General features: G+C 46.0%; 1 protein-coding gene and 1 pseudogene across 1 annotated transcript; one reads left to right on the forward strand and one right to left on the reverse strand.

Annotated features, from left to right (window-relative positions):
* Positions 1–740: 740 nt before the first annotated feature.
* Positions 741–17,381, reverse strand: LOC122644172 (protein DETOXIFICATION 40-like). Its single transcript, XM_043837787.1, has 6 exons — positions 16,423–17,381; positions 14,798–14,854; positions 13,412–13,650; positions 1,280–1,398; positions 1,033–1,119; positions 741–899 (listed from the first exon to the last, which is right to left on the reverse strand). The coding sequence occupies exons 1-6, from the start codon at positions 17,379–17,381 to the stop codon at positions 834–836; spliced, it is 1,527 nt and encodes a 508-aa protein (XP_043693722.1). The 3' UTR covers positions 741–833.
* A 3,070-nt stretch (positions 17,382–20,451) lies between these two features.
* The window catches only part of LOC122643368, a 53,757-nt pseudogene continuing 46,477 nt past the window's right edge, over positions 20,452–27,731 (forward strand).

Below are 27,731 nucleotides of genomic sequence, written 5' to 3' on the forward strand. Positions count from 1 at the left end.
TTAAACTATTAAGGTTGCGATAGACCCGAGGACTCCTGGATGGGGAAGTGCTGCAGTGGTCTGTACAGTGGAAGGCTCTAAGCAATATATCATGGTGTGATAATGCAACAGCTTAAACGAAAGCTCGATCAGGATCTGTTGCCATGTGAATGTGCCTTGCTTCGATACCTTGATCTAGCCTTGCATACCTTTGAAGCGCCATTTGAATAAAATTTGAAGTAAAATTTAATTAAATTATCATTAGTAAAGAAAAATAAGTGAGAATTTTCCTTTTGTTTGGATGGTAGGAGTGGACGGGAAATGTAAGTGAATGAGAGGGAGTGAATAGAAGGATTCGATAAAATAAGATTTTTCGTCAATACGCACATCAACATGTGTGTACTCGCATTCGTACCTCATAATCAAACATGTCCAGGCATACCCAATGCGACGACCATATGATAATGGCTGTCCAATCCAAACCCTAGTCGTGACTACCAATTTAAAGTAATACTTATGGACATACATTGCTCAAAAAGTTTGTATCGCATATGATTATATTAAATAAAAATGTATGAAATACATAATACATAATAAACCAGATCGAACCGGATTGAATCAGGTTTGATAGACACACATATCCAATAGCCTAGACGTTAAATAGTTGTATCTTTTTTTTCTCTTTAATATATTCTTTGCTGATCTTTAGTTAAAAAAAAAAAATAGTAACGTGATGATCCCTAGTGGTTCAAGGATCTCAATCATCAGACCACTCCACACCACATACTAAACCACAGAAAACCATATCTCTTCACATGTTAACTAGCCATGCTTTACAAGTTCCAAAGTTCCCATCACTCTTTTCCTACTGGTTCTTCATTGACTTTCCATTTATCCAAGCGTTTCACTGCTTTCTCCACCTGAAATTCAATTCAGGTTATAGCTATCATGAACAGATACATGAACACAAGAGATCAATCATGCCTTGAATCACTCTACGTTTTTTTCCCCTCTTCTACTTCAAAGAAAAAAAAGATAGTTTATGAAACTCACCTCTTTCTTCCAATCTGTTCTAATGGTAACCCATAGTAAGATGATAGTCTGTATTGTTGTGCCACCTATCATCCCTGACCATATTCCCTACACCATCCATAGATCAATTGTCCCTTACTTAACATCTTTCCATCCAGAATGAATAAAAGAAGAAAATATGCAAAAAAAAAAAAAAAAAAAAAGAGAGAGAGAATTTCCATAGTATATGATCATGTTAATGTGAAGAACATCAACAGAAATTTCATACCTTGGCGCCTAAATTGTACTTAAAACCCAGCAAAGCCCCTAAAGGGATCCCAATGATGTAATAGCATCCCACATTAACATAAGCAACGAATGTTTGCCATCCACACCCAACAGCTACACCTGAAAAAGAACTTAGCTTTATACCCAACTGTTCAAACAAGTTCAAAATTTATGAAAATATCGTCAAAACCCAAAATAGACAATGTTTTGATCGAAATTACGAAAATTTTGTTTTGGAATCTCCCTCATTTTGGTCTAAAAATGGATAGTTTCGTCAAAATTTCAGTTATTTTGATCATTTCGTTTTGATATTTTGGCCTTTTCCATCCCCAAATGGAAAAATAAAGCTTGTTGCGTGTGAAAACCTCCGCTGCCCGATGATCTGTTGCGTGTGAAAATCTCCGCTGCCCGGTTCGCCCACGAATGAGCCTGCAAAAAACCGAGTGAGCGCAAGAGAGCCGGTGTGGCTCCGACCTAGGAATCTCCGACGCTCAAGTAAGGTCTCCAGTGCAACAGCGTCACAGCTAGTAAAAAGTGAGATGAGAAACAGGGCTCCATACCTGAGTATTTATAGAGTGTGGGTGAGGCGGTTGGGAGAGTCCTAGTATGGTAGAAATCCTTCTTTGGCAAAGCTCTTCTATGCGGAGTGGAGAGTTATTTTCGGGGTCGGACTCTCTCTCTTGAAGGTAAGAGTCCATGTCAAAGTGTGATTCTGTATCGCGTTGGGGATTGTGGCTAGATCCTAATCCCACGATTCCCGGATGGTGCTGACGTGGCCCCGCAATTTCCGGCTGGCCGTTAAGATAGCTTCGATGGAGGGCTCGGCCTCAGTGGTTAGCCTCGGTAGTCGGCCTCGGTGGTCGGCCTCGGAGCTCGGCCTTGGGGTGGTCGTGGCCTCGATGCTCGGCCTCGACCTCCTGATGTGAGGTCAGCCCTGGGGCCCTTGGCCGACCTGGGTGGCACTCCGCGGTACGGGTGCTCGGCACATAGGAGACGAAACTTCAGATCTATCGGTGGTCGGGTCGGCCAGACTCCGCACGGCTCGGTTCGATTGTCGGACTGTCCTCAGCTCAGCCATGTGGCAGCTTTCGATTGGTGAGGCGGTTTTATGCCTTATCACAGGCCCCCCCACTCATCAGGGGTCGGCTCGGCACTGATGAGTGAAATTTCTTGGTCTGCTCAGCTGTCACCCCTTGCGACCGAGCCGATCTCGTTTTGTCGGCGCTTTGATGTTGTACGGTCTGACAGTTGGGGCGTTAGTGCCACGTCACTCGGCCCTATAATGGTGCTTTGGAATCCGAATCGTCCTTTGATCCGGATCGTTGAATCGTGTTGAACTCTCCTCAGCCGTCAGTTCACTTCAGCCTAGAGGCTATAAATAGGCGACTCTTCCTCATTCATTCTTCACTGTTTCAAGTTTTTAACTGCTCGGCTAGCTCGGATTCTTCAGCTCATCCAATGCTCGGCGCTCTCAGCTTTCTAGTTTGTGCTCAGCTCGTCTTCGAAGCTTCTTCAACCAGTAAGTCCCCTCTGCCTATTATGTCAGTTGGTAGTAGTTACACGGTCGAGGTGTTCGCTGGGGCGGCTGAGGGTGCGAGTCCGAGCCGAGAGCTCCCTGCTCGCTCCCCCACAACAGACCTGTTGGGCTCGACCTCGGACGAGCCCCCGTAGCGGAGCCGTGTCAAGCCGACGTCGTCGAGCTTCCCCTGCCCATGGAGTCCGGCCTTGAGGTCTAGCCAATCACTAAAGACCGAGCCAAGGGCTCGGGATCATCTTCGACAGATGACGAGGAGTCGGGCGAGGAGAGTTCTTCCCGAGATGGGGTCGGCTTAGTCTGCTCGTCTGCTGAGGCTCCCGAGCCTGAAGAGGGGAGTGTCGGCACCGTCCAAAGCACAGTCACTGATGCCAACCTCCACCGCCTCAGGGCGACTTATGCCATCTCCGAGGACGTCAAGCTCCGAGCTCCTAACCCTGGGGAGATGGCTTGCTTCAACCGGCCTGGCGAGGTGGCCTTGTACGAGATGCCCTTCAGGTATGCCTATAGGCTTCCCGTGCTTAACCTGGTGGATCAGATCTTGGACCATTTCCACCTGTCTCCAGGTCAACTGGTGCCGAATTCATGGCTGTCCGTGTACAGCTTCCACATCCTTTTCTGCGAGATGGGCCGAGCTGCGAGCGTGGCTCTTTTTTCTCGGTTCTATTTCCTGAAGAAGTCACCGAAGAAGGGGTGGTACTATTTCACCAGCCGCACTGGGAAGAACGCGGCCCTGAGTGGCCACAAGTTCCTGATCGGGACGCCGACCTCAAATAAGCACTGGAAGCCTCGGTTCTTCTTTGCCTCCATCCCGAACTGCCCTTTCCGGGCCGAGTTGAAGGAGATCCTCTTGGGTTATGTCAACAGGGCCTTGCCCCTGACTGAGAACGAGCTGACCTTGCTCAACCTAATCCGCCAGCATCGGCCTTTCGACGTCATCCAGCTCCAGGACGAGGGGTTCCTTCAAAGGTGGCATATGATGCCTGGTAGGATATCCGAGCTGACCTGTTTAACTTGCTAGAATTGGCTCGGGTATCCGAGCCGACCAGCTTACTTGATTTTTTAGAGCCTGCTTCTAACGTAATTTTTTTCTTGCAGTGGTCGGCCACCTTCCCCCAATGGACACGGCTCAGCTCAGGGCCGAGACCATCACGGAGAGGAGGAGAAAAAACCCCGAGAAGAAGTCTCGGGGTGAGACTTCCAAGGCACTAAAGAGCAAGGCTATGTTGTCGAGCCCGGCGGACACTGTGGTCGACCTTGAGGCCGAGAAGAGCAAGGACCTGGCGGGGTCACCGAGGAAGGGGAAAGGTCAGAGGGGCGAGAAGAGCCAGCTGAGGGACGGGAAACGGCCAAAAATATCCATCAACCTCACGACTGGAAACCTCCCTAGGGTCCCCTCGCCTCCAGATGTCGCTCGGTTTATCTTGGGGAGGGCCTCGGCCAGCACCGTCCCAGTTCGATCGAGCTAGCGTCTTTTTCCCGAGGACTCCGCCCTGACCTCGGCCGGGCATGCCAAGGAGTGGCTTGACACAAGTAGGCTCCCCAAGGACAAGGAAATGCTCGAGAAGTTGTTCGATCCTGAGCTCATCTCCTCCCTGTTCCAAGACTTCAACATGGTAAGCTTTTGCTCGGCTCCTACTAATTGGTCCGACCCTATGGGCTCGGCCTAATTCTTGCTCGGATGTCTTTTTGTAGGGCTTCGCCAAGGCGGTGGAGACCATGCTCCGGTTTGAGCAGCTTCTGACCGCGAACGATTCTCTCAAGGTTCAGATCGAGAAGGCCAATAAAGATGCTCGTGAGGCCGTCCTGAAGCTCCGCTAGACTGCTGAGAAGCTCGGACTCGTCGAGGTCGAGGTCGAGAGCTTGAAAGTGGAGGTGGCCAAGCACAAGGACGAGGTCGAGTTTTTGAGGGGTCAGCTCGACCAGGCCCGAAGGAAGTTCGAGGCCGATCTGAGGCGCGCCTAGGCCGAGGCGGTGACGGATTACCTTATGTCCGCGGAGGTGTGCCACGAGTTGAGGAAACCTTCCTATGCTGAGGGTTACCACGCTGGCTGAGCCGACCTCCTGAAGGAGATAAAAGCCGCCTACCTCTCCCTCAATCTTTCTCGATTCGATGACGATGCGACCACCGTGGTCGAGGAGTTTGGCGACGATGTTGGGGTGGAGGTTGACCAGGCGGGCCTGACCGAGACCGCTCCGTAGGACGAGGTCGCCCCTTTCGCCGAGGATGCCGCAGAGGACGTCGCTGTTAAGGAGGTTGCCATAGAGGACCCCCTTAATACCGCCGAGCTATAGGCCCCCTTTTTTCTCTTTTGATGTACAGATCCCCATGTTCGGGGTTTTTATAACTTTCTTTGTTGTTTTTTTTTTTTTTGTACCGGGCCGAGCCGCCCTTAATTTTGTAATGTGCCGAGCCATCGACTTTAATCAATGAAAATTTGTTCTTCCAATTTGTCTAAGTATTTGAGCTCGACAACCGTTTGCCTTTCTTTTCTTGTGTATGTTGTTTTGATTGTCTGAGTGCCGTGGTCGAGCTGCCGATCTGGTCCCTTGACTGAGCTCAAGGACTTGACTATTTTTAGAGTGTTTATCAATTTGAAGTTTTCGCCGATCAGCTTGGATCGGCGGCCACTGGGGTTGCTCGGCCAAGCTGGCTCTGCGGCCAAGCCCAATGCCTTAGATATTTTTGCTTGATTTTGGCTTTCGTTCAGCTGGGCCGTGGTGAGAGTTTGTGCTTGTGGGTCCGTCGACCTATGAGGGCCGGTCTTCCGACTTAGTAGTCGACCTATGAGGGTTGGTCTTGTAACATGATTGCCGACCTATGAGGGTTGGTCTTTGACGTCGACTAGGTCTTACGACTTGGTTGCCGACCTATGAGGGTCGGTCATTAACGTCGGCCAGGTCTATGAGGACTGGTCTTATGACTTGGTTGCCGACCTATGAGGGTCGGTCTTTGATGTCGGCCAAGTCTATGAGGACTGGTCTTACGACTCGGCATGCTTGGAGTTTGAAAGTACACTAAGTAGTAGAGAAAGACTTTATTTTATTGCATCATGAACGTCGAGGCCAAAGCCAAGTACAAATATACTCATCATAAGTCGTACCGAGCAGAATACTTAAAAAGACTACTGAATTTTTTTTTTCAAATTTTCCGAGTTCCAAGGCATCGGTACCTTCTTGCCCCCCGCAGTCTGCAAGCGAAACGTCCCTGGGAGAATTTGCTTGGAGGCTATGTACGGGCCTTCCCAATTTGGTGCCAACTTTCCTTGTTGCCTTGGCTAGGACGCACTGAGCTTTCTGAGAACGAGGTCCCCTTGGCGGAAGTGCTGCTCTTTCACCCTTGAGTCGTAGTATTTTGCTTTCCTCTGCTGGTATGCTGTGTTCCGAAGTAGGGCATTTTCTCGAACTTCGTCGAGGAAGTCAAGGTTGGCTCTCAGCCCATCTTCATAGGTTTTCTCATCAAAGTTGAGCACTCGGTAGGACAATGCCTTGACCTCGACCGGGATGAGGGCCTCGGTCCCATATGCGAGCCGAAAAGGACTCTCCCCGGTCGGTGTTCTTATGGTTGTCCGATACGCCCATAGGGCGTTCGACAGCTCTTCCACCCATCTTCCTTTGGCTTCATCCATTCTTCTTTTGATCCCCGCAAGTAGTGTTCGGTTCGACACCTCCACTTTCCCATTGGCTTGTGGATGAGGTACCGAGACTGGGCAAAAATCGATGTAGATGTGCCTGCAGAATTCTCAGAAGCTCGGATTGTTGAACTGCGCACCGTTGTCAGTGATGAGCACTTTGGGTAGTCCGAACCGATAGATCACCTTGTCTCGGAAGAATTTCTCCATGCTCTTCTTGGTGATGGTGGCCAGGGGCTCGGCCTCAACCCACTTGGTGAAGTAGTCGATGGCAACGACCACGTATTTTCGATTTTCGGAGACCGGGGTGAAGTCTCCAAGTATATCCATCCCCCACATAGCGAAGGGGATCGGACTCAACATAGATGTCAGCTTTGTTGCAGGTCGGCTCGGCACTGGTGCGAAGAGCTGACACTTCTCGTATGTCTTCACGTACTTCAGGGCTTCTTCTTGCATTCTCGGCCAGTAGAACCCTTACCGAAGTATCTTGTATGCTAATGCTCGGCCACCCATGTGGCTTCCGCATATTCCTTCATGCACCTCGGCCAAGGCGTACTCGGCTCCCTTTGGTCCGAGACATCGGAGAAGGGGTCCTGAGATTGCTCTTTTGCAGAGCACTCCATCGATCATGGTGTACTTGGCAGCTCGGATCTTAACTTTCCTCGCTTTATCTTGATTTTCCAGGAGTTGGTCATTCTCCAAGTAGTTGACAATGGGATCCATCCAGGTTGGGCCGTCCTCCTCAATGAGTTTGAGGCTTTCTTCTTGCAAGGATGGCTTCTCCAGAATCTCAATGTACACTGATCGGCTCAGATTTGGGAGGTCGGCCTCGGCCAACCTAGACAAGGTGTCGGCCACGACGTTCTCTTTCCTCGGTACTCGGGTCATCTCAAAGTGCTCGAGCTTAGAAATCAACTCCCGTGCTCGGCTCAAGTAGGCTATCATTCTTTCTTCTTTCGCCTCATAGTCTCCGTTGAGCTGGTTGACCACAAGTTGCGAGTCTCCCCGTACCCTCAATTGGTTGATGCATATTGCTTTGCTGACTCAGAGTCCGGCCAGGAGGGCCTCATACTCAGCCTCATTGTTCGAGGCTGGGAACTTGATCCTTAGGGCATATTGGATGCGAAACCCCTTGGGCCTCACCAGGATCAGCCCAGCCCCGCTTCCTCCAAGGTTGCTCGAGCCGTCAACGTTCATGGTCCAGGTCGGGTTGGCCTTAGCTTCTGCATTGGCTTCTTCTGCTGTCTTCTCTTCCTCGACCTCGAGGTTGGGTATTATACACTCGGTGACGAAGTCGGCAAGGGCTTGCCCTTTTATCGCGGTCCTTAGATGATAGCTTAGATCGTACTCACTTAGCTCAACCGCTCAGGTAATCAGCCGACCGAACACGTCGGGCTTGTGCAATATCTTCTTGAGAGGCTAGTCGGTCAGCACCGGGATCGGATGAGCTTGGAAGTATGGCCTTAGCTTTCTCGCAGCCGTGACAAGAGCGAATGCTACCTTCTCGAACTTGGAGTATCTCGTCTTGGCGTCGACAAGAACATGGCTGATGTAGTATATGGGCTTCTGAGCTCGGCCTTCTTCCCTAACCAACACCATGCTGACTGCCACCGGGGTAGCGGCTAAGTAAACTTGAAGCTCTTCTTTTTACTCGAATCGGCTGAGAAGAGGCGAGCTCTCCAAGTATTTCTTCAGCTCTTCAAAATCTTGTCGACATTCGTCCGACCAAATGAAGTCCTTCGGGTTCCGGATGTTCTTGAGGGCTTTGAAGAACGGTAGGCACTTGTAGCCCGACCTCGGCATGAATCGTGCCAACGTCGCCACTCATCCGTTTGGCCTTTGTACTTTTCGGATTGTCCTTGGAGGGTTCATCTCTTGGATGGCTTTGATTTTTCCCGGATTGGCCTCAATGCCTCTGACAGAGACCATGAAGCCGAGGAACTTTCCCGAGGTTATGCCGAATGCACACTTGGCGGGGTTCAGTTTCATTTGGTTCTTCCTTAGCACGCCAAAGGCTTCTTTCAGGTCAGCCAAGTGGTGCTCAGCCTTCAAGCTCTTCACTAACATGTCGTCCACGAAGACTTCTATGTTTCTTTCGATCTGCTTGCGGAATATATAGTTCACCAGCCGTTGATATGTTGCTCCGGTATTCTTCAACCCGAACGACATGACCTTGTAACAGAAATTCTTTTGGTTAGTTCGGAATGCCGTGTACGACTCATCCTCCTCATGCATCATGATTTGGTTGTAGCCGGAGTACGCGTCCATGAAGCTCAACATTTCGTGCCCCGCCATGGCGTCAATCAAGAGATCAATCCGAGGTAGCAGGTACTCGTCCTTTGGGTAAGCCTTGTTAAGGTCGGTGTAGTCGACACACATCCTCCATTTTTCATTCGACTTAGGAACCATAACGACGTTTGCCAACCAAGTCGAGAATTTTTCTTCTCGGATGAACCCTGATCGGCGGAGCTTCTCCACCTCCTCTTTGATCGTGGCTTGCCGATCATGGGTATAGTTCCTTCTCCTCTGCTGGATCGGCTTTCGGCTTGGATCAATATGGAGTCAGTGCTTGACTATGTGCCTCGGTATCCCCGGCATGTCGGCGGCTGACCAGGCGAAGACATCGGCATTCGCCCTTAAGAATTTTCCCAGCTGACCCCTTTGTTCTCTACTCAACAATGACCCGAGTTGTACTGTCTTCGTCGGATCTTCATCGTTGAGGGAGAACGGGATGAGGTCTTCTATAGGTCTTCCACGCCTTTCTATGAGCTCATCCCGCTGGTCTTCAAGGAGGTATTCGATGCACATTGCCATTCCTCGGACGATGCCTTTGGTTTGCTTGACGAATGTGGCGTAACATTCTCAAGCTTTCTTTTGGTCACCTCGGATCTCTCCAATGCCGTTCTCCGTGGGGAATTTCATCGTCATGTGGATCAGTGAGATGATGACTTGGAGGGCGGTTAGCGATGGTTGGCCGGGTATGGCATTGAAAGCCACCACCGATCGTACCACCATGAATTTGACTTAGATCGTCGCTTGACATGGAGTTTATCCGAACGTGACTAGCAAGTCGATTGAGCCTTTGATGGTGGCGGAGGCCCCCGAGAACCCATGGAGTGAGGTGCCTTCTGGTTTGAGTGCGTCATCGCCGAAGCCGAATTATCGATACGCGTCTAGCGACATAAGGTCCACAGATGCGCCCGTGTCGACCAATACCCGGTGGACGGGTTTCTTTGCAATTTCTGCCTATACCACCAAAGCATCATCGTGAGGAAAACTTATACCTTCGAGGTTGGCCTCGATGAAGGAGATTGTAGTCTCAGACTTCGACTTCTTGTTCGGCATCTCAGCGACCCCGATGAACTGCGCATTTGCCTTGGCTTTTCAAGTGGACTCTTGCCCAGGCCCTCCCAGGATAGTATATATGGGAGCTCCTTTGTCATTGCTCGGCCCGAATCCATCGTCTTTCTTCTCGCCTCGGGCTTTATCCTCGTCATGCTTGGCTCGTCTATTCTCAGACCTTGGCTTGGATCTCTTTTGGTCGCGGCCTTCGGGCCTTCGACCTCCGCGATCTTCTCGGCCTCCCTTGATGTACCGCTTTAAGTGACCTGCCTTGATCAGCTCTTCAATTTCTTGCTTTAGCTGATAGCAATCGTCGGTGTCATGACCATTGTCTTTGTGGAATAGACAATACTTGTTGGGGTTCCGAGATGACCCGGCTTGCATTGGCCCAGGTCGGCGGATATATCTGTCATCTTGGATTTGCATTAAGATCTCCTTTCGCGACGTGTTCAAAGGGGTGTAATCAAGACTCCGAGCTCGGTCTGACCTTTCTGCTCGGCGGTCAGTCCTAGTCCTCTTTTCATCCTTTCGGTCGTCGGTGGCCGACCTCTTCTTCTCTCCCTTGCTTTCAGTCATTTTTTGCGCTTGGAGCACCTGTGCCATATTCGCGAACTCATTGCACCTTTTTAAGAGCTCGGCCATATTTTTGGTTGGCTTTCGGGCCAAGTCCTTGATCAGGTCCATGTCGGTGAGTCCGTTGCTCATGGTCGTATGAGTCGTGGCCTTATCCAAATCCTTGATGTCTAAGGATTCCTTGTTGAAGCGGGAGACGAAGACTTGGATCGACTCATCAGACCTTTGCTTCACACTGAGAAGGTTGACCGTCGTCTTCTTATGCTTTATGCTACTCTGGAAGCATGTCACGAAGGCCTTGCAAAGCTGAGCATAGCTCGTAATGGAGTTCGGCGGTAGCCACGAGAACCAAGAGGTTGCCGCGCCCTTAAGGGATGACGAAAAAGCCCGGCCTGAGACAATCTCTGTTCCTCCGTACATGGTCATCATCGCGTTGAAGTAGTTGATGTGGTCCGTCGGGTCAGTCGTCCCGTCATACCGATCATAGGGAGGTGGCTTGAACCGGTGAGGATGTCGTTTGACCGGTGAGTAAGCGTTCGGTGTCGCCTGTTTCTTCAATCCTTCGACCTGCTCGACTAGCTCACGCAGCCTTCACTCCATTTCCGACTCAGGGGCTCGGCCGTTTTGATCTCCGGCTTGGCGTCGGTCTTCTGCTTCCTCCAGCCGAGGTTGGCCATGGTGACCTTCATCTAGGTGCAAATTACCTTGCTCAACTGGACGAGGTCGGCCATCATTCTCTTCGGCTAGGGATCGGCTCGTGCGATCATCTCTCTGAGGTTGGCCATTGTGGTCGGCTCGGTCGGCCTCACCTCTCCTTCTTTCCCCCTAGAGATTGGACCCACGGGGGCTCCTCTGTTGCTCTTCTCGGCGAGATGGGCTTCGATGCCGGGGCTATGGCCAGATCTTTCTCCTCGCCTTGCAGCACGTCTTCCATTCGGTTCATTCCCCCGCCCTCGATGTCCTTTCGATCGCCCGTTTTCTCCTAGCCAACCAAAAAATACCGACCTTCTAGTGGCCGACACCGCCGCTTCAATCTCTAGCCCAACTCTTGGGTTCTGAGGATGCTCTTGCTCATCCCGCTGAGCGCTCCTATTTGGACGTGGAGGAGGGGTCCTTTGTCGCGACGGATGAGACGAAGCTGCTCTACTCGGGTCGGCCCCGACGCCGGCCTCCTTTCTGCTGCGCATTTCCCTTGATGAGTGCGAGGGCCAAGGGAGGTGCCACTGACGGCTGACCCAACAACCCGCCCTGAACCATTTGTCCCATGAAGGTTCGCAACATCTCGTTGGTGTGCAGCAGTTGGAGCTGAAGGTCCATGACTGGTCGATTGTTCGTCGGTGCTTCGGGGTCCAAATTGTCCGACAAGGGCGGTGACGGCGGCAAGGTCAGCCCATTTGAGTTAGGCTCAGCTCGGGGCCGATCTTCCATGGCCGCCGTGGCCAGTACACTTTCGGATTGGCTGTGGCGCCCACACTGGGTTGCGCTCCTCTCCCTCACGGGGGTCTTCCAGTCGTGCCTTGCCGCAATGTTTCAGGAGGTGGCAAACTTCTCTCCTGTCGGTCAGGTTGTGCCTCATCCCCACGGGAGGCTGAGCCATGCTGCCCTGATCTCGTTTGCACCACCATTGTCTTCGCTCCTTGGATTGGCAGAAACGACGATGACTGGTTGACGTCGTTCCCACAGACGGCACCAAATCTGTTGCGTGTGAAAACCTCCGCTGCCCGGTTCGCCCACGGATGAGCCTACAAAAAATTGAGTGACCGTAAGAGAGCCGGTGTGGCTCCGGCCTAGGAATCTCCGACGCTCAAGTCAGGTCTCCAGTGCAACAACGTCACAGCTAGTAAAAAGTGAGATGAGCAACAGGGCTCCATACCTGAGTATTTATAGAGTGTGGGTGAGGCGGTTTGGAGAGTCCTAGTATGGTAAGAATCCTTCTTTGGTAAGGCTCTTCTATGCAGAGTGGAGAGTTATTTTCAGGGTCAGACTCTCTCTCTTTAAGGTAAGAGTCCATGTCAAAGTGTGATTCTGTATCGCGTTAGGGATTGTGGCTCGATCCTTATCCCGCGATTCCAGGATGGTGCTGACGTGGCCCCGTGATTTTCGACGGGCCGTTAAGATAGCTTCGGTAGAGGGCTCGGCCTCAGTGGTCGGCCTCGGTGGTCTGCCTCGGAGCTCGGCCCTGGGGTGGCCGTGGCCTCGATGCTAGGCCTCGGCCTCCTGATGTGAGGTCAGTCCTGGGGCCCTTGGCCGACCTGGGTGGCGCTCCGCGGAGCGGGTGCTCGGCACACAGGAGACAGAACGTCAGATCTGTCGGTGGTCGGGTCGGCCCGACTCCACACGGCTTGATTCGGTTGTCGGACTGTCCTCAGCTCGGCCATGTGGCAACTTTCGATTGGTGAGGCGGTTTTATGCCTTATCAAAGCTCATAGAAAAAAATACAATGTTTCGATGAAATTTTGGTATTTTCATTATCTAGGTCTAAATGAAACGAAACAAGTTTTTGAACTATGCTAACTGTTAATCGGATCCGGGTCTTGGACCCGATCCATGGCGCCCATTTGGGTCGGCCTGACCCAACCTGTGAGCAAGGGGAGGGAGCCGTTCACTTTAAGTGAATGACCTCCTCTCCCTCTTTCCTATTTAGAGTGAAAGACTGCAAAGGGGGCGTGCCTTAGGGTTTTGGCTATATATAGATACTCTAACCCTAAATCTCCAATATATCATTAATATTGGAAGCCATATTTTCCCTCTCTCTCTTTACTCTCCAAGTATTTGTGTGCTCTTGGGATTCCAACTCTTCTCAAGGATTTATGGTGTGGAGTTCTTCGTAAAGAAACTTTTCAAGATATTCGAAGATTCTAAAGGAGATCGTTCGAGTTCGTGAAGCTAGTAAGCAAACCCGTATGAGATCCTCTTCCGCTGCGTTCTCATCTCTGTTCAGGTAACACCCTAACGGATGATGATTTATTTACACTAACAATAACGAAGCAATCCTAAATAATCACACTAATTTAAAGAGTTTCAGACATCAAGTTGTAACAAAAAAATGTACCTGACAAAACGGGTTGGATTCCATTGAGGATCAAAGTGATGGCTAGTAAAGGGCAAAGGTCTGAGACTGCTTGGGCTACAACTTCTCCACTAGTAAAAGCATAGCTGATGACATCTCTTAATGCAAGCACCACTGCTGATAAGATCAATGCAGTTATCAAAGATATCAAAGTCACCGCCACTACTGAGAATGCTGCCGATTTAGGGTGTCCAGCTCCAAGCTCATTGCTCACCCTTACACTGTTATTTTTAAATTTTTTTATCCAAAAAAAAAATAGTGAAGTTAAAACCAACACATTTTGGAACTATCAAACAACCAAGGCTGTGTTTGGTAAGCATTCTCGGAATAGATTTTGGGTCTAGAACTCATCTCAAGCAAAAAAATAGATACGAAGAATTAGAATCAAAACGTGTTCTACACCCAAAATCTATTTTAATAATACATACCAAACACAGCCTAAGATAATGTTACTTTTATGTTACTTCTAGGCCATGGTACATGCCAGATTGTATGGGGCCAACATGTTTTTACATAACTAGACCTCTAGATCCTCTGTTCAGATGTTAAGTTTTAGACCTATTAGAATAAATCAAATGACAAAATAAAGCTTTGAAAAACTAAGGCTATGGCAGATTACACAATAATGTGGAGTACCCATAGGCATGCATAGACATATAGGAGAATATATAAATATATTTTGGGATAAAGATATACGAGTAGGGAAAAGGCTGGGTACACCGCCAAGGTGCCCAACATGCAGCATTCTCTCTCTTTCCCCTTTTGAAAAGACCCCCTTGCCCTCCTATGTCGTTTCCCATACGATTAATTTTGATTATGAAATTTGACACATGGCTTACCTAGACCATGACCTCTGTATTCCATGGCTGAAGCTACATCAGCTGTGTAGGAAAAGAATGATGAGTGTGTAGGAAACTTTCCTACCACCATTGGCATGTAGGAACCATTTTTCTTAATTCTATTGGCTGTGAGGGAGGGAAAAAGGGTGACAAAAAAAATTCAAAGCCCTGATTGTTCTTAGAAGAGGTCTTTTATGGTCGGTGAAATGGGCCTGGACGAAATTTTGCATCTGAAGTTGTGGATGGTATGATAACTTGTAAACACTGATGACTGAACCATTGGTAAAAGACTGAATTTTGGAAGATTTCAATGGGATATGGTAAGCCCAAACCCAAAATCTAGCATGGGCAGTTTTGGACCTGGGTCTCTGTTAACCCAAGTTACAGCTGGCCTGGCTCAACTTTTTTTTTTTTTTTTTTTTTTTTGGGGGGGGGGGTGCTCAATTCCTTGCAGAGGAAAGAACAATTACAAGCAATAAGATTTAAATTAAGAAATCACAGGTCTTATAGAGGTTAGAGAGAGACTAACCTTGCAGCTGCATTGAATCCAACCGAAATCATGAAAACCCAGATATTTATTGTCATGCTGCACATTGTACACACATATATGAGTTAACAAAATACAATAAACTTCACTTGACCCTAACTTTTGTTATTAATTGATCCCCAAATTCCCATTTTTGGTCCATCTCCTGGGCCTGATTCTCTACTGCCGAGCTGCCCAACAGGACCCTACTGCTAAGACACAGCAAGACGGTCAATTACCACCTTACCTCTATCCAAGTGCCTTGCTCGAGTGGGGGTAAGGCGATCATTTAACGCCTTACTGTGTCTTGACAGTAAAGTCCTGCCGGGCAACTCGGCAGTAGAAGATCTAAATTGCATCTCTTGTAAGCAGATTTTTGATGGGCCAATATACTGATACCACCTTGCCGATACCGGACCACTGGTTAGATGTGGAAAACCCTTGCCCTATACAAACGATGAATTAGGGAGATAGGTATCAAAAGTGTCTAAAGAAAAAGAAGTTTTATCAAAAAAAAATCTAAAGAAAAAGAAGTCATTTCATCAATGAGACATTACCAAAAAGAAAAAAAAAAAAATCATCAATGAGAGAGAGAGGGGGGTGCTACAGTAATTTAAATAAATAAATAAATAAAAGAAGGTGCTAAAGTAACCCCTTACAGCGGTCGGCTCAGAGCAATCCAGATCCTCTACGGTGCGCTGCCCCAATGGCCCTATGCTGTGCAGACACAGGTCGCATGCATTGACCACCTTATTCCCACTTGGGCAAGGGGCTTGGACAAGGTAAGGCAATCATTGCATGCAGCCCTGTGCTGTGCAGACACAGGTCGCATGCAATGACCACCTTACTCCCACCAAGGCAAGGGGGTCGGACAAGGTAAGGCAATCATTGCACGTGGCCTTGTGTCTACGCAGCACGGCAGTTGGGCAGCCCGCGCTGTAGTGGATGTGGACTCAGCTCAGAGAGTCTCAAAAGAGAAAAATTAGAAAAAAGAAAGAAAGTAAAAGTACGTTCGTCGGATGCTCGGCCGACTTCTTTGAATGACAAAACATACAATACGGCCAATTCAGACCGATTCAAATCAGTAACAGAGTGATTCATATCAGTATCGGTGTTAAAAGTCGCCGATACCGATCTGCTTCCGTGCACTAAATCCATACATGTAAGGTACACAATAATTAGCCCAGTCAACACCTAGCCTCAATAATTAGCCAACTCCTTCATTTTTGGCTCCATCCCTGTTAGGTACACTGTACACATTATAAATGAGCCGGAGCCCAATTAAATTCAAGCATTGAGATTTGGGTAAGGATACTGGTATGCCATATCAATTCGTTTCAATAAAAAATCATTTTTTTTTTTCAGTTGGCCCATACTATTGAGGTTGATACGTATCAATCCATTATTGGAAAAGTCAATAAAATGACACTTTTTTGCTAATACTATTATACGTGCCACTTTCATATCGGTATGGGTCACGGTCAATATTGATATGGATCGATCGTATACTGATACCGATACCTAAATCTAGTGGTTTTTAAACCTAGCCCGGTGAAACCAACCCAAATTGAATCAATATATAGCCCGAATCGAACTAAATCTAGGGGTTTTAAGCTCTTGTGCTTTACCAGATAGAGAGAGAATCTAACGCCAATTGAGGGTTCTCCAGCAATCCAGCAAGCAAAACCAGTATCTGAAAATACCAAATCTCCAAGCTCAACATCACCGCCGACGAAGCCGATAGCTTTAAAAACTCAAACAGCCCTGAAAAAGCTTCTAATGTAAACCCAGTCCATGTCTTCTTACACTTCTCACTCTTCACTATATAAACGAACTGAGCCACCACTAAAACCCACCACGACAAGCTCAGCAACAAAGAAGCCCCAAACAACCCAAGTCCGATCTTGTACACCGCCACCCAGCTTAATAACATATGTAGAACCAACGTCACCAACGATATGTAGGCGCTGGGGGCCACAATGCTCTGTGACTGCAAGAATTTCTGTAGAGGGAAATTAACTGCGTAGGCGAATATCTGAGGGATCAGACCACAAACAAACACCGAAGCTGCCGATGCGATTCTTGATGATTCCCCAAGAAGGATCAAGATTGGCTTAGAAAAGATGTAGATGATGGTAAGTGGGATTCCAGTTAGCATAAGCAGGATCGTTGATCTCTGCATGTATACACCAAGCATTTCATACTTGGATGCACCGTAGGCTTGCCCACATAGGGTCTCCACAGCGCTCCCCATTCCTAGCATGACTCCATAAGTGAAAGCTTGGATGCCGGTGTTGCCGAGGGAGGCGGCGGCGAGTTCGAGGTTACCGAGGTGGCCGGAGAAGATCTGGGTAGACATTGACATGAGGTAGTTGAACATGTAGACGATCACGGACGGAGCAGCGAGATTGAAGAGGAGTTTGAGCTCGATCATGGTGGCTAAACGGAGACGTTTCAGTTGAGATAACTGGGTATCTGATAGAACACATTCTAGTTGATCACTAGCTTGGTTATCGGGAGAAGAAGATGATTTTGGAGAGAGGAGAGGTTGATCGAGTTCAGTGTGTTGGTGGTTTAGATGATCCATATTAGGGTTGTTCTTGTGAGAAGGTTATGGTGAAGAGTATAGAGAGAAATAGATGAGATGGGTCTCCTGCTCAAAACTCAAAAGCAGTGAGAGTGTGAGAGCTGGTTTGTTGCGTGGCTTCGGAGTTCTGATCCCAGTTTAGTGGAAGGCTGAAATGGGAGTAAAGGGAGACCATAAAAGGTCTCGGGATCCTCTACTTTCGACCTACCCGTATGACGTATGACGGTGTGCGCCTCATACACAGCAGGATGGCAAAAATACCGCTTTACCCCTGTCTGACAGTCTTACTGTAAATGGAGCACATGGCAGTACGGACAGGGAAAAAAGTAAAGGACCACGCCTACACTACTTTAAAGGAAGAAACTGAGGTCAGAATTCATAAGCCGAACTACCAAAGCATGTTCTGTGTCTTTTAGCAGGCGTGGTCCTCTACGCCCTTTCGGCCGAAAGGTCATCAGTGCAAAGGGTCCTTGGTCCTTGGTTCGCTGGATTGGTCAATTCTGTTCAGTAAAACAAATGCAAGTTGACGTTTTACGGTCTTATCAAAAAAAAAAAAAGTTGAAGTGTGACGGATTCTGCATGTTTCTCGTGATATGGATTCTTTCTTTTTTATTTTCTTGTAGTTTTTTTTTTTTTTTTTTTTTTTTTTTTTTTGGGTCAAGTCTTTTTTTCTTTCTTATAGAAACTTTTCTTGGTAGTGACTAGTGAATAACTGATTGGTAGCACACTACCAGAAACTCAGAAAGTGAGTTTTGTCTTTTTTTTTTAATTTTTTTGGTGGGGTGTCAACATTACAAAATTTTGGTAACAAGGATGTATACTTGACAATTTAAAGGAAAATTATCTGTTGTATTTTCTGCTCGGTCCCCTTTCTCTTAATTCCTCTAATAGGGAGGTGGATCCCACTTCTAGCAATGTGTTTGATTAGAGGGTAGGATGGTCATTTTTTGTTTCCTATTAGAGGAACTTGGGGAAGTGGACCGGACAGAAAAATGGAGCAGATGATGGGTATAAATTGGTCTGTTCGGTCTGGTTGATTCGATTTTAGTCCAATATTAGGCTAATTCAAACTCAAATCGTTAAGAAAATTTTGGGTTTGATCGGTTTTGGTTTTGATTTAGTTTGATCCAAGTTTTATCGACTTATGTTATCGGATTTGGTCTGATCCAATTTTAGTTTTACACTTGTACAAATTCTAATTTGGGTTTTCAATTTCTTATCCAGATACTATCGGGTTTGGTCTCACCTTTTTTATCGTGTTTGGTACGGTTGTTATTTCAGCCGATGTATTCAAGCGGTTAGGTTTGGATTCAGTTTTTCCGATTAAAAAAAAATCTAATTGAAACCAAACCAATGAGGGTTTGGGTTGGTTCAGTCCGGGCTGAACTGATCAATTTTGATCGATCTGATTGATTCGGGTTGAACTTTGACACTTACAGAGCAAAGCACCTTATATAAGTGTTTCTCTCTCCAGCATGTCTGATGCCAATAAACAAAGCTAGTGTAGGAATCGGATTTTTCTCCCCTCCATTTCTCGATCTGTAAGTACTTGTAAGTACCCCCTTAAAATCATGAAATGTGACGCTTTTTAATCCAATGGTCATGAGAGTATCCAACCTTATCCCAACCCAATCCTAACTTAACCTAACATTCTCTCTCCTCTCTCACTCCTCTCCATCTCTCGTTTCTCTTTTTTTCTTCCTTCTTTCTTCTTCTCCAATGAACACCACTGTCACACCTGCAACTTGTCTCTCACTCTCACTCCAACCGCCCCATTCTCCTAGTTTAAATGCACTCCATTTCTGTTCTTTGGCCATTTAATAGACAAACCGCAGAGCAAGTCCCTACAACATTTTCCTCCTCTATCCCCTTCTTGATTACAATACTAAGGAAACACTTAAAAGAAATAAAAGCTAATTAAGATCAAAATTATAATAATACTGAATCTCAAATAAGAGGTTTGTGTTAGGGTCATATCCATCTCTGCATATCAGCCTTCGGAGTTTGTATCTCAACAAACTCCGAAGTAGAGGAAAATTTTTCATTACGAATTCCGGTTTGGAACTAAAGATTTGTCTAAAAATAAATAGTTGCAGACATTAAAATGAAAATGATTATTATTGGGGATATTCATCTAATCCTGATCTGGATTTTCTTCTTTGCTTCAATTATTTTTTGGGGCAATTACTATCACTATCTTATACTTAGCCTATACTAAAACTGTCGTACCTTAAACTTCTTTTCTCAAACTACCCTGCTTTTAAACTTTTACATTTCCTTCTACCGTCATGTTTTTAAATACCCAGATTGCCCTTCTTTTTCACCTAGTAACTTGCCAATCTATTTAACCTACCATTCTTTTATTTTTTACTATTTTGTCATTAAAATAGTAAAAAATGAAAGCATCCACCCGTTTCTTCTCTCTCCCATTTTTTAATCCATTCATTTTTTTCTTTAATTTTTCTATTTAATTAATTTTTTATTCAATATTTCTTCCTCATCATTCTTCTTTGAACAAATCATGGTTCTAAGTATCGGTATCGTATCGCCCATATAGGGCGATACATACCGGTTTTGCTAGTCACCGATACAGTGCCGATACCATATCGGCAGCACAGTACGGACAAGGGGTAAAATGGATAAAAAGCTCATTTTTTTAAGGAGATTCAGGGGTAATTTTGTCTGATACAGTCGATCTAGGCCAATACCATATCGGTATCGTATCGGTTTTGCAGGTTACCAACACCCGTTCCGATACCGTGCATTAAAACCATGAAACAAATCGACTCTCTTCAAAGCAGCTCACTTCTCTCTCTTCTTTTTTTTTTAATTCAATTTACCTTTCCATGTTTTTTTATTTTTTATTAACCTATAGTGCGATTCTCGAGTCATCACTCTTCTTCACCCTCTTCATATTTGCAGATGCAGAAGGCAACCCTCCCTCTCCATTACAATTGATCTCTACACAACCATCTTCACCTCTCCTCAACCTCGCAATCATGTGATAGAACGACACAAGATCAATCATCGGATTGTCTCTGCCCCCCTTGGCAATTTCATTTGAGAATCCATGAAAGATGGATCGGTTTCAGAGAAGGGATATAACAGAGACGAAGGAGAAGAATTGGATCACGGTGAGGATCAAGTTGATATGTTCGAAGAAGAATGATGGGGATAAAATGTTGAATAAAATATTAATTAAATAAAATTGAAGGAAAAAAAAAACGAATGGAATAAAAAATGGGAGAGAGAAAGAGCATGTGGTTGCTTTTATTTTTCACTATTTTAATGATAAAAATAATAATAAATAGAAGAAGAATGGTAGGTTAAATAGAGTAGCAGGTTACTAGGTGAAAATGAAGAGTAATCTAGGTATTTAAAACCATGAGGGTAGAAGGAGATGTATAAATTTAAAATATGATAGATTCATAAAAGAAATATAAGATAGAGTAGTTTTAGTAAATATAGGCAAAATGTAAGATAGTGACAGTACTCGCCCCTTGGTTTTTTCCTTTTCCTTTTTTTTTTAGCAAACAAACTGAATGTGGCTTGACGTGCAAATACAGATAATAGCTTTTCAGAGTAATCTTTATCTTCTTTCAAGTCGAATTCCATCCACTAATTTTAGCAAACAAGAGATAAACAAACTGAATCTGGCTTGACGTGGACAGCTAACTGCTTTTCAGACTAAACCTTATCTTCTTTAAGTCGAATTCCATCCACTAGTGTTCTAATCTTCCGAATCTAATATTGCTCTTATCTTTTGAACCTGATCTAGCTTTTACTTACTCAAATTATCGTCTAAAAAATTTAAACAAAATAAAATATTTCCACACACATATGAGAGAGAGAAGGAGAGAGAGTGGGAGCAGGAGGTTATTTTGAAAATAACAAAAAAGGAGTGCATTTAAACCCAATACTGATCCTCTATGGCGTGCTGCCTGTAGCGGCTTGTGCGGCTCAGACACCTTGTCGCACACAATGTCTGCCTTACCCTTGTTCGATGCACAATGTCTGCCTTATCCCCTACCCGAGCAGGGATAAGGTAGACATTATGCACGGTGATGTGTCTGGGCCTCACAGGCTGCTATGGGTAGCGCACCGTAGAAGATCACAATCCATTTAAATCAGGGGATAGGGGTGGTTGGAGTGAGAGTGAGAGAGGAGTTGTAGGTCTGACGTTGTTGTTTGCAGGAGAAGAAGAAAGAAGAACGAAGAAAGAAAGAGAAACGAGGGATGGGTAGGAGTGAGAGAGGAGAAAGAATGTTGGGTTAAGTTAGGGTTGGGTTGGATTGGGTTAAGATTGAATAGTCTCATGACAGTTGAATTAAAAAAATGCCACATATCACGATTTTAAGGGGTACTTACAGGAACTTACAGATCAAGAAATGGAGAGGAGTAAAATGTAAATGGAGCCTACCTATGTACAAAATTTATGCTAAGTTTAGCTAGCTAATTAAAACTTGTTCATCCACTCTAATAGACATAATCAAATTAAAAAGAAAAACATGGACAAATTAAGATACTTTCATCAGAAAATACATGAACAAAGATAAAATCCTGGATACGAACAAAGAAATGCTGACTAATTCTATACTTAGAACATTCGGGTTAAGACGAAAGGTTTCAGATTATAATAATGTACCCAAATAAATTTAATTAACTAAGTCCATATAACATACCTCTAGAGTACCAAAGATACTAGTAAATAGTATATGACATTAAGAAAGTGTTTTCTGTTAGGAAGAGCGTGGCCCCTACATGTGCACGGGTCAACAGGAGTGCACACGGAAGAATCATGGGGGCAGCATTTTCAGTCTTTCATGGGGTGAGGTGGTCATTTGGCCCCTCCCCTTACCTAGTGGTTGGCTCTTTATGACCAGCAATTGTTCCATGTGAATTGTTATAGGACACAACATCTTTAGGCTGAAAAAAAGATAAAAAGTGTCTTATAGGTTTTTTTTTTATGGAAATTTATGTCTATCACCCTTGGGGTTTTAAATAATTACATCTATCACCCCTGGAATTTCAAATATTATTTTCATACCCTTGAGTACTAACTTTATCAGTTTTGGAAAGAAATGACTATTTTGCCCTTGTCCTCTGCTTTTTCTCCTCTCTTCTTCTTCTTCTTCTACTCACCACCACCGCCCTATCTCACCGCAATTGTAACATCCACCATCACCACCGCCGTAACCTCCACCACCATAACCACCCCGTCCCCTTCGACCACCACCACCACCTCTACCCCCACCGTTTTTCCCACCGTATCCACCACCTCCAAAAGACCAACCTTAAGATCACCATTCCATATAGCTTCGTTACAATTCTTGTCCTCTGTACCATTGGAGTCGGTAACCTCGGCGGCGGTGCCAACGCTGAGGCCGAGAACCAGAACCTCATCGCGGAGATCAACCGTATCCTTGTAGAGATCCATTCTGACAACGATCCTACCGACCCATCTGAACCAAAGCCTGAGTTCAACCCCAATGTCACCTACTCTCTAGGCCCCAAGATCCCCGATTGGGACGAATAGCGTAAGAACTAGCTTTAAAGCAATCCCCAATTCCCTAATCATGTCAATGATAAAGCTCGAATCTTTCTCATTACTGGGTCTCCTCCCAACCCTTGTGACACTGCAATTGGGGACCATTATTATAACACCCCGCCCCAAAAACCATGGGAATGCTACTAGGATGCATACCTACATCCCAACACCTACTAGGAACGCAGATGCAGTGGCTAACACTCACAGTCCAAACCAAAATAATCGGATCCAGAGTAGCGGAAGATAAGCTAAATCTATAGAATCAAAGGAGAGGAAATCTTATAGTTATGTCATATAATTAAATGTGTATCAAATATCCATTCCTAATTCAAGTTATTGAATAAGACATAATTACAAGGTTCCAAAATAAACATCAATAGCCAAGGAAAAGTAAAGCATCAATATATCAAAATGAGGCCAAGTCCTCAGTCAGCGCGCTCCACTGGTAAAACAATTGCATACACCTCCTACTTCGTGTCCATCAGAGCTATCCAGTACAGGTACACCTGCATCACAACTAAAAGGGGGTTTCCTTGAGGGGTGAGTGTGTGGACAATGATAGCATGGCGGGGGATCGTCATGTGTCCTCCACCTGATCCCTCTTTGGGGAGAAGAGAGAGGTGAATTGAATGTTTAGAGTCACCACTTAGAGGAGGGTCTGGTACCCAAGATTGTAATGTAATGACTCTCATAAACGCCTCTTTGGGGACAAATGGTCCTTTGGTTTGGGTATGGGTCAAGTTACAGTTCGGGAAAGGTATTAGGCATCCTAGTCCGCCCGATCAAGCCGGTCTTTTTATTACTTGGCTAGGCAGTGGTATAACATGCTTTCAAGAACAATGCAACGTGAAGGAAACATAAAGAAGTAAAATACTAGGAAGAGTTAGATACACATACCCGGAGGTTTGGTTGCAAAACAAAGGTCAGTATACTGGAATGTAAAAAGAAGCAAAGGACTCGCATCTTAATGAACCTAAGCATGCAGACACTAATCTAAACATGACGAGCAGATGAACATGAGGAAGAAGGCAAAAGATTGATGTATGTATGCAAGGGGACAACATGAGCATAGGGTAAAGCATAGGAGACATGTGTGCATGGCATGGTGAGAAACTACAAATATATAGATGAATCCTATATTATAAGGGATGGGGATCATGGAAGATATGCATGCAAATCTATCAAAGAGCATGTTACAATAAAGGAAAATAAAAATGGAGATGAAGAAAAAAAGAGAAAAGCTGTGATCGCCATCTAGAGAAACGGGATCACACCCCTTCAGGAGATGCAAAACAAAACTAAGCAATTAAGCAACAAAATCAATAAAATAAAGGAGGAAGAGTTCCTAACTAGTAGCGGAGAATCAAAAGAAAGGTGTGGAGGTTCCCTTGTTGTAACTCAGGAGATCCTACGTCGAGCAAGTATCACCGCTTGTGGTGGCTTCTCTTGTCTCTTGCACTAGAGTGCTTCGTAGTCAAGCCGAGATTACCGAATTGGTGTTTCCTAGTCTTGATGTGGGGGGTTTCAAAGGTGGATTGTGGTGTTTAAGTGTTGGAGAGACAATGGACTAAGGCTAAGTCAAGGACAAAGGCTAGAGACTCAAAAACACCTGCAAGCAAAGTGCATATGGCCAACTCCAGCTTATGCAAGGGGCTATGTCAAGGCTATGTAACCCTCCTCAATGTAAGAGGGGGTGTATTTATAGATGTAGAGGGGTGTGTGCATTCCCAAATTTGTGTAGGTATGGCTGGGTTTATTTGGATCATTCAACAGAGGTGTCTTTGCATCGACGGTGTGTGTAAAGTCAAGGTAAGGACCAATGGATGGGTGGCAAGTGTTTAGTTGCCTTTGGGGGTGTTTCTTAGGGCCTAAGGGAGTTGAGATCCAAAGTGCCAAAAATAGGCTAGGAAGCGAAGGAAGTGCAATCGAAGCTAATTATGGAAGGTTTGGGCTTCTCGGATCAACAGTTATTCGATAGTGAAAGTGCCCGAGTCGACAACGAGGTGGGGTATGTTCGACATCGGGTGGCTATCGATGAATAGGACTCGACATCGAGGAAAATGGATCAGGTGTCAAGTACCATTGACTGAATGTGGAAGTGAGATAGATAGTAAAAGTATACTATTTGACAGTGAAATGGAATGGCCCGATGTCGATGGCAGGTGGGTTCAGTGTCGACTAGGGGCCTTTGAGTGTCGAGGTAGGTTTTAGTGTCGACAGCTAGGCTTAGTTGGTTTGGGCTAGGCTGGTTCCAAGGGATCTGGGTCAGGGCTAGCCTTTCCAGAGGTACTTGGTGGGCTTAGAGGCTCTGGTTTGGGCTTCGGGAAGGGAAATCGGTAATCAGTAAATAGGCAGTGCACAGTGACGCTACATTAACAGATACACCGACTCTAGGCCTTGGAGGGTGCTCATCATCGCTACGGAAAACCTCCAAGGGAAAAGACAAAATGAGGCGTCTACAAAATGCCCCTCTTTGACTATAAACAGTTGTAAGTTAAACTCGCCAGTGCCTTGCTCAGGGACGATGGAGTGTGGGATAGAGGTGTACCTGTGCAGGTGGCTCCATCGGTTGAACTGGTGGTAGTGCTCGGGTGGCCAATAATTCGGCCTACGTTGGCTGGGGTGACGAGACTAACCGATAGTGGGGGCTCCTCTGTCATGATCATAAATTTGCCGTTGATAAGGCAAGGTGCTTTGTAAAGGATCGCCAATAGTACGAGCGCTTTGGTGAGTAATTTGCCATTGATAGGGCGTGGGGCACTTATAGAGGATTGCTGATAGTTCAAGCATTCTTGAGGATTAATTGTCATTGATAGGGCATGTTGTAGGGGTAATTTTGTAACTGTCGCAGTTGGCCATGTGGTTTTGGCCATGGTGAGAGCAGACTGGTAATTTTGCTGGTGCAAGGCATGCATGATATGTTACTAGGATTCCCATGTTGGTAATCGTTGATTGTGCGGGTATGATTGGAGATTGAGAATCTTGTCTCATTGCGTGCACGGGCCACATGTGAGGTGGGCATTGGCATTCTAGGGGTGCCAAATCATCATGGAGGTGGACCCACTTGTTCAAAATTTGAATTTGGTGGCAAAATGCGTAGTTTGACATTGAAAATGTATCATTCGACACTGGAAGCCCGCGTCGACGTCGAGATGCTTTACTCGATAGTACGTTGATGTCGAGGGGGAGGTTGTTCGGTGTCGATTTTGTGCGAAAATCCTTGTTATGAATAGAAGAGTCTCATTTTGTTTCCATTTCTAATTCTTGCCTGCTCCGAGATTTTAGGGCTCCAAAAGGGTTTTTGTGCTATTTGAGGCCGTGTGAGCTGGATTATGGACCAAATCCTTCGTTCTTAGTATTAAAACAACCATCTCTGCCTTGTCTCTATTTCCATCAGAGTAGATTTGGAGGAAACCCAAGATTTTTTGGATTTTCTTACTTTCTTCTTTTTCTTTGCCATGGTTGGTTGTGATAGGAGCAAGAGACCTATGGGGTCTGATTGTACACCTCCTCTTCCTAAGAGGCCAAGGAGTTCGGGCATTGTGATTCGAGAGGGAGACGATTCGGCTCATCATTCAGAAATCGATCCCGATGAGGATGTAATCAGCGATTGCGAGGAGTCGTTGAGGGTGCCATAGTATGAGGGCCATCTACTCAGGGAGACACCCAAGCATATCTGTAACAACGTGTGGAAGCCACCAAGGTGAATCAGTCGATCTAGGGCTTGATTTTGGTTCATGTGTATGCCTGTGATATTTTGAACTCCATTAGGGTTTGCTTTATGGATTTTTGTTTATAGTATAACTCATTTCGATATTGAATTTTATTGCCCGATTTGCTTGCCATGCCCATGTTGTGCTTGTGTTGCTTGAAAAGATCCATTTTGACCTAGCTTAGGTTTGAACCATGTTGAACCATTGCTCATTATGATACTTGTCCTGTGTTGTTTGCCTTATTGGCTGGACCTCTTAGGATTCGATTCTTAAGTTTGTTGGCTATGGAAGCTTTACATTGGTCTGTGTTGTTTGATCGGAGCTCGCCTTATTGGGAACCACTGGGGTTCTTCTGTTGTTGGGATATGTGAGACCCAACATGACCATGGTTAAATCTCCTTTGTTTGCAATTGACCATATTTGGGATTGGGTTCACCAAGGGTTAGATACCTTTGATGTTTCGACTACTTTTGGGCCTTTAAGCTAATAGATTGCGTAGGATTGGTCCATTTTGAAACCATTACTTATTTTGACCTGCTGGGGATTTTTAGGACTGATCTTTAATTGTATCTCTTCTGTGTGCAGACACCTGTGACCTACCACAAATACGGGTCATGTACTACTATTCTAAGCTGGTATGGCTAGCTTTGCGGGGCCGTCTGGTAGCGGATTGTGGCGTTCGGCTTTGAGGATCTAGCTCTGTTGCAAACTAGGTCCTTCGATACATCTTTAGCATAAGCCCTATCTGAGAGGTGGTGGCCGACTACCCATTCTTTTCATTTGCCCATGGGTGAGATGACAATCACGCCCTTATGCTCTTTCTTATATACGGGCCTCTTGTTCGGTGGTGAGGTAGTGGTTGGGCACCTTGGCGACTGGACATTCGATGATCAGGAGCTGACGAGGCTGCTTAGGTCTGTTCCCCCTTAGTCTCACACGGCGGTGCAGTGGTTTCATCGCAAGTGGGTTGGGAAAATGGTGACTGACTCGTCTGATCAAGAGAAGCTAGACCAACAGGCAAGGTGTTTCATCCTCTATCTCTTGGGGAACACCTTGTTTAGTACCAGCAGGATGAGGATCCACATTTCC

This window comes from Telopea speciosissima, chromosome 10, assembly GCF_018873765.1.
Source record: "Telopea speciosissima isolate NSW1024214 ecotype Mountain lineage chromosome 10, Tspe_v1, whole genome shotgun sequence".
Classification (NCBI taxonomy): Eukaryota; Viridiplantae; Streptophyta; class Magnoliopsida; order Proteales; family Proteaceae; genus Telopea; species Telopea speciosissima.